General features: G+C 29.8%; 1 protein-coding gene across 1 annotated transcript; it reads left to right on the top strand.

Annotated features, from left to right (window-relative positions):
• The first annotated feature begins 908 nt into the window (after nt 1-908).
• On the top strand, nt 909-3,284 carry LOC149498496 (jasmonate-induced oxygenase 1-like). Its single transcript, XM_089717373.1, has 3 exons — nt 909-1,611; nt 2,390-2,723; nt 2,841-3,284. The coding sequence occupies exons 1-3, from the start codon at nt 1,106-1,108 to the stop codon at nt 3,090-3,092; spliced, it is 1,092 nt and encodes a 363-aa protein (XP_089573499.1). The 5' UTR covers nt 909-1,105; the 3' UTR covers nt 3,093-3,284.
• Nucleotides 3,285-7,166: the final 3,882 nt, after the last annotated feature.

Here is a 7,166-nt window from a genome sequence, read left to right on the forward strand (position 1 = left end):
TCTTAAATAAAATTATTTTAATAAAAAACTAACTGAATATTAGAAATTAAATTTCATCAAGTGGAACACTTGGTCAATTAAATTAAATCTAGCAGAAAAAAAAAAAGTAAGAAACTAGCAAATAGATAACAAAAGAAAAAAAAAATAAATGTGTTAACAAAAAATAAATATCTGGCGAGCAAATAGCTACTCGTGGGGCAGTGGAAATAACATCAAACAACTAGATGCAAATGCCAAATGTGAAAATTTAACTGAATACTCCTATACCTAGATGACACGTATGCAAAAAAATATTCACTCACCACTGACAATATAACATACATTATAGCCTTCACAAGACACGTGGATAATAACTTCCTTCCTTTTCTCTAGTCAAGCTGAATCTTTTTATCTGCTCCGGCACAAACCCCACTTGTTCACTCTATCTAATCCATTCTGCAGCCAATCCATCTACTTGGAATACAGTTGAAGTTGATTGGAGCCAATTCATGTTTCGAACTCACACTCATATTATCTAATCCATTATTCTCTTTTTTTAGTAAATGGTCAAAAATATTTTCACTGCAGTTAAAATTTATTTTTGATTGATCGTATATAAATTTATACATAAACTGTAAATAAGTACTTTTCAAATTTCAAAACATTAAAATTTGTCTGTAATAACTAGTAATTATTTGAGCAATTTTTCGATTGGTATCTCTTAAACTAAAATTAAATTTTAATTGCACCCATTTAGCCCACTAAGAGGTAAAAGTATTTCCAAACACACGAGGATACGACCTTCAACCTCGTTGAAGTTAAACTCATCCCAACGGTAGTTGGTCAGAATACATCTTTACTGCCAATAAGTTCTAGTTTAAAAAACAGAAAAGGGAAAAAGCATACAAATAGAGAGACAAAAGAAGCCTTAATGATTATGTTTTGTAATATATAATGTGAGAGCAAATCCAAGTTTCTCACGGCGCCGAAATTAGCTATGCCTGCAAATTCCTATAAATACTTGTCCCTCCCACTCTCCATAGCCACATCGCAAGTTCATTACTTTCTGTCTCTCAACTATACCCATTATTTCCACGTTCGTTAATAAAAGTTTCTTCAGAAAACCATGAACTGCTTGCAGAGTTGGCCAGAACCGGTGGTTCGAGTCCAATCTTTATCGGAAAGTGGTATACGAGAAATCCCACAGCGTTACGTCAAGCCACTTTCTCATCGGCCGTCAACAAACAAAAACAATATGACTACTTCCTTGGATGTTAATATTCCGGTTATTGATTTCCATAACGTTTTCTCTAACGACGAGAGTCTCCGTAGGGAGACGTTGAAGAGCATTTCCGATGCATGTCGTGAATGGGGTTTCTTTCAGGTAGTGAATCACGGCGTCAGACCTGAGCTGTTAACGAGAATACGGCAGATGTGGCGGGAATTCTTTAATCTGCCGCTGGAAATGAAACAGGATTATGCAAACTCGCCGGATACATATGAAGGGTATGGTAGCCGGTTAGGAGTGGAGAAAGGAGCGATTCTTGATTGGAGTGATTATTTCTTTCTTCATTACATGCCTGTTAGTTTGAGAAACCACAACAAATGGCCTACACTTCCATCTTCTATTAGGTAAGTAATTTACGTGTGTTTTTGTCATCTTTATAAACCATAAACATAAAAATAAAAGGACTGTTAATGTTCGTTGAGAATTTTGTTTTTTCGAGGAATAATATTCCTTGAGATGTAAAAGAGTATCTTTGACGGGAAACACCTAGCTACAATGAAGGTATTTCGGACCATTCTTTGAAAAAAAAAATTTATAGACTATAAAGCTTCATATTTTTAAATATATGTTTTCTTTAAATTATGTAGACTATAATTTGAAGATTATTTTTATAATAGTTATTATTTTTAGTATTTTGATGGGTTTATATTACAAATAAATACGTTTGGAAAATGTTAGGATTTTAGTTTAATCATTAATCATTAATTATACTTCATTATAAGTACAGCTAATCTGACATATCCTATGAATAAGAAAATAAAGGCAGTCTGATCCACCAAGTTGACCTAAAAAGGTATAGATATAAATATAAGGGACCCTTTTGCCTATACAAACATTAAATAGATGACTTTAGATTTTAAGCACTGCACATCAAAAATAAAGAGAAAATTGACGTAAGAATGGAGGCACCAATATAGATGTTTCTGGAAATATATAAAGTTCAGAGTGAAAAATTGAAATTTGAAAGATTTGGGGGGCTAACATAAACACTTCTGAAAATATATATGAAAATTTGGATTCCAGCACTTATTTTATACTTATGACCTATCTATCATTTCTTCTATGCCAATAAAGAAGTAATGTAATTATTTGACAATATTTGACATGTATATTGATTTTCAGGGAATTGGTCGATGAATATGGTTATGAAGTGGTTAGACTTGGCGGAAAACTGATGAGGGTATTCTCTGCAAATCTTGGCTTGGAAGAAGACCACCTTCAAAATGCTTTTGGCGGAGATGAAAACATTGGTGCTTGCCTGAGGGTCAACTTCTACCCCAAATGTCCCCAACCAGACCTTACACTTGGTCTCTCTCCACACTCCGACCCCGGCGGGATGACCATTCTTTTACCGGACGAAAATGTTTCAGGACTACAAGTTCGTCGGGGCGACAACTGGGTTACTGTTAATCCCGCCCCAAATGCCTTCATTATCAACATTGGAGATCAAATTCAGGTAATTATGAGCTAATCCTTCAATATTTTTTTGATCGAGTTTTAATTGGGGTCAATGCATGATTATTACGAGTGTATATGTATTTATTAATATTTGTTTTGTGTATGTATAATATAGGTTTTGAGTAATGCAATTTACAAGAGTGTGGAGCATCGTGTAATAGTGAACTCCAATAAAGATAGAGTCTCTCTTGCCTTCTTCTACAACCCTAAGAGTGATTTGCTTATTGAACCATCAAAGGAATTGGTGACAAAGGATAGGCCAGCTCTCTATCGACCAATGACATATGACGAGTATAGACTGTACATTAGGACAAAAGGTCCTTGTGGGAAACAACAAGTTGAATCTTTAATAAAGTGTTCTTCATAGTTTCTATATGTAGTTTTTGATTTAATGACATGTAGTAGTACTATTTGGTTCCATTTGCTTATAATAAAAATACCCTTTTAGCCCAACAACTTGTATCAATTGGAATATCAATATCATTTATGGAACAAGTAGATTGTAGTGTAGATGATAAGATTATCAAATATTAATTTATCACATCAAGTTTGAGATTTATCAAGAGTATTTTGTTGTTTTCGTTCTTTGGGTATATTCAAGAATGACTTTTTAAGTAGTTTTAGCGTGTTGTCCAGTTAAAATGCTAAATACTATTTTTTATAATATAACGTTTAAATTAGTTTTTAAATGTTAAGTTAGTGTTTTATAAAAAATTAATCCTCTGTAACGTTTAGCTTTTAACGTCTTATGAAAAGCTATTTAAACAACTAATTAACAGCTACCAAAATAATTAATTTTACTGGACAAACGTTTAATGTTTGTTTGCCATTAAACTAAGATCACAATAATTAGTAATCAAGTGTATAGATAGTATTATTGAAAGTCAAGAATGATTCAAAGTTCAACTTTTTTTATGGTATTATGCAAGTAGTGTGACAAGTTGAATTCCAATTCAAGAAACAAAATTGAAACCATTGGATGATTGATTTTTCAACTGGCATGTGTATATGAAGTTAGGTCTTGCATTGCTTAATTGTTTAATGATGTTTATTTATTTGATATCTACTGTTTAGGATTTGCTTGGAAAGGAAGGTGGCCCAAGCTAATTGATCAAAAGGTCACTTTCAAAGACTTAGAATGCAGCAGAAACACCAAACTCACTAATAATCCTCGTGTTCTTTTTGTATCACATGTGTGTTACTTTTCCACTTTTTATAGCAACAATTCAATACTTTATGCCAACCAAAAGGATCTCATATATATATAATATAAAGCAAGTCTATTTAAGAGGAGTAGCTGGCATAATTTAATCTCATAAAACAAAATTAGAAATGTCTATCTGAAAATATTTGAAATAATTAATATATCAAAAGATTTTTTTTATATAAACCACTAGTATCCGAACTCCACACCTAATCTAATTCGGAACTTAGTCACGATTAAGAATTAAAAGCTTTTTTTTATTTTTATTTTTTTTAAAGTGTGAGATTCAAGTTTAGCTAATATCCATGTTAGATGTGTACTTATTTTCAAGTGCAAGTGTTGACATGATTTTTTTCTTAACCTAGTGCATGGTATAGGAATATTGCTAGGTAATATTCTACAACTAGACTCTAGACTCTCCATCTAACATTTAGAATATTTACTAATAAAATCCTTGTAAGCAATACTTTATTTATCCTTCTCAAGGGCATCTTAGCCCATTTTGTAATATAAAAAAGAAATAATAAGAAAATTTTAAGGGCACAATCTCTCTAAGATAAAAAAATTAAATCGGTGAAATAACATATATAAAAAAGAGTCATAAATCTCGAAATGAAATTAATGTTATACTAAAAATGAAATATAGATAATAATAAGAAAAAGAAAGTATATGATGTAGAGGTGAGTAATTTAATAATAGAATAGCAATTTTAGAAAGTTGAACAACTCAAAAATAAGCACATGCAGAAGCTATGATATGAAAAAGGAAAAAAAAAAGGCAAAGAAGCAATAAAAATGGTAGTGGAGTACACCGAATAAGACTAACAAGCAATAAAAGCCTTTGGTTGTTTAGTTCAAAACGTAACAAGATTAAATAGACAACCATTACCCACGTTTATTATAAGTTCAATTTCATTTACAACAAATACCCTAATGGTCAAACTTCAAAGTTGAAACCTTTTCACATCTGTTTATATATATATATATATATATATATATATATATTCTAAATTAATCCATAAAATTCAATTTATTTATGTTTTTATCTCTCTTTTTTTTTTAAATTATATATTAACTCTGGGAAAGAATAAATTTTTAGATCTGTCACTGGCACTGGCAGGACGTTTACATCAACATCATACTCCTCGAGTGTAGACTCGTGAGATGTTGGAATCTGACTTAGTAGGTGTTGTGTGGCCAAGAGTTGTTCGATAGCTTAACCCCACCAATGCATTCAAAAAACATAGTTTCATAATTTTATCTATCTATGCATTCCCACATTGCTTCAGCATTGAAATGATAACAGTCAACATTTTGATACAAGAATTTACCAAAATAGAAACCATCATGTTTAGAGTACATTGATATATTGACCATGCTCTTCATTACAAGAAATAATAGAATTATAATCAATTAGCGGTCGGATTAGCAAAAGTGGACTATATTAATCCATCTAAACTTTATTAAGATTATAAAAATAATATATGGGATTAAATTTTTTTTTTTTTAACTCTCTCAAAAGGTTTTTTAACCGAGAGATTATCTGATTCAGGGGATATACATATATAAAGAAAAAATTAGATGAAAAATCGATTCCAGTAATCATATACGTGTTAAAATAAATTTTTACGAACTAAATATATCGTCTTTCCATTATTAAAATTTGTGAATTGATGTTAGATTTTTATAAGCATACCAATTAATATTTTTCTTTGATAAGAACGGAGAATTAGGCAGTCAAATATGTTGCTGTGATGAGGCTTTACCAATGCTTTTGGCGTTGGGTTGGCATTTGGTATTTTAAATTCCAAGATTTTGATTGTTTGGTTTGTTTTGTCTAAACTTCAAAGTTTTCCTCTTTTTTCAGATACAAGTTCGTGTTTGGTCAATTCTGTCTAATTGAAAAGCCAAACAAGCCCGTACCACACCCCGTGTTTCACTTGCTTTTTCCCAATTTCCTTCTCTTTACAGCACGTGCAGGGTTCACTATATCACATGCATTATTACTAAAAAAAAAAAGTATAGCTAGAAGTTTAATATCTTTCGCACCCTCAACGCAGAAATTTTTAGTTGTCCCACTCCATTACACGTTTCGCTTTTAAGATTGAATTTGTATTCTCATATTTACCGTAACATTAATATTTCTCAACAGAATTGATTGTTCAAAAATATAAATGTAAATTACATTTTAGTCAATTTGCAGGAAACTGAATAACATATAAAAGATTAATTACATTTTAGTCAATTACATTTTAATTATGGCATAGTAGGAAAATTAAAATAACATATAAAAGATTAATTATATTATTGAAGAAATTATTAAGGCTATTCTTGAAATAATTTCTAAAACCATAAGGCTATATTTAATAATGTCATAATATAATGTAATATTATCAAATGCACTTTTAATATAAATTTACACTAAAAATTTTTTTAATTACATTACCTTTTATTTAATTATAACTTATCAAACATATCATAAGGTTATAAAATCAAATTTCACAAGATTTAATTAAAAAAAAAAAGAAATAAAATCAATATAAATCTAGTCATGTTCCATTTGCGTGCTGAAATTTCATGTTGATGCCCCACCGACCAAACCCATTGGGATTTTTTTTTTTTTTTTTTTTTTTTTTTTTTTACTTTTCTTTTTCTTTTACCCCACAAAATGGCTTGCTTGTTTTCAATTAGCATATGAACAATGAGACATTGACCTTCCCACCATGGAAAGAATCATTTTTTGCCCTTTTGACCATATCTTCCATACAATGAGAACAAGGAGATTACTTTACTATTTACTAATACAAGTTTAATCAAAGTGGAAATCACCAAAAAAAAAGTCTCAATTGGTAAGTAATTAATTAATTAATTAATTTCACATGGGCTAAAGTATATATTTTGATTGAAGGTCAAAATTTATATCATACTAATTCAAATTTTAACTCAAAATAAGAATGAATGTTTCTAATTGAATTTTTCATCTATGATATGTTAAACTTAAAATATATAATTAGATCAATTGGGTTCCACCTAATCGTATTTGGAATAAATTATGAATATGACATTTACTTGTTTTTATTTTCCTAAAATACCTTTAGCATAATAATTTTTTAAGGTTAAGAGAATGAATTTTTATCATAAAATTTTAGAATTATTAATAATTTTATGAAATTTATTTGAAAAATCTAATAAAATTTTCACTCATTTTAGTAGCATTTGGCTTAGTTTTATTCCATT

This window comes from Jatropha curcas, chromosome 2 (genome assembly GCF_041381405.1).
Source record: "Jatropha curcas cultivar XTBG-Jc1 chromosome 2, XTBG_Jcur_1.0, whole genome shotgun sequence".
NCBI lineage: Eukaryota > Viridiplantae > Streptophyta > Magnoliopsida > Malpighiales > Euphorbiaceae > Jatropha > Jatropha curcas.

Coding starts and splice junctions, on each gene's coding strand:
- LOC149498496 (XM_089717373.1), top strand. CDS start 1,106: ATGAACTGCTTGCAGAGTTGGCCAGAACCGGTGGTTCGAGTCCAATCT. Junction 1,612..2,389: donor ACACTTCCATCTTCTATTAG/GTAAGTAATTTA, acceptor ATTGATTTTCAG/GGAATTGGTCGATGAATATG. Junction 2,724..2,840: donor ACATTGGAGATCAAATTCAG/GTAATTATGAGC, acceptor TGTATAATATAG/GTTTTGAGTAATGCAATTTA.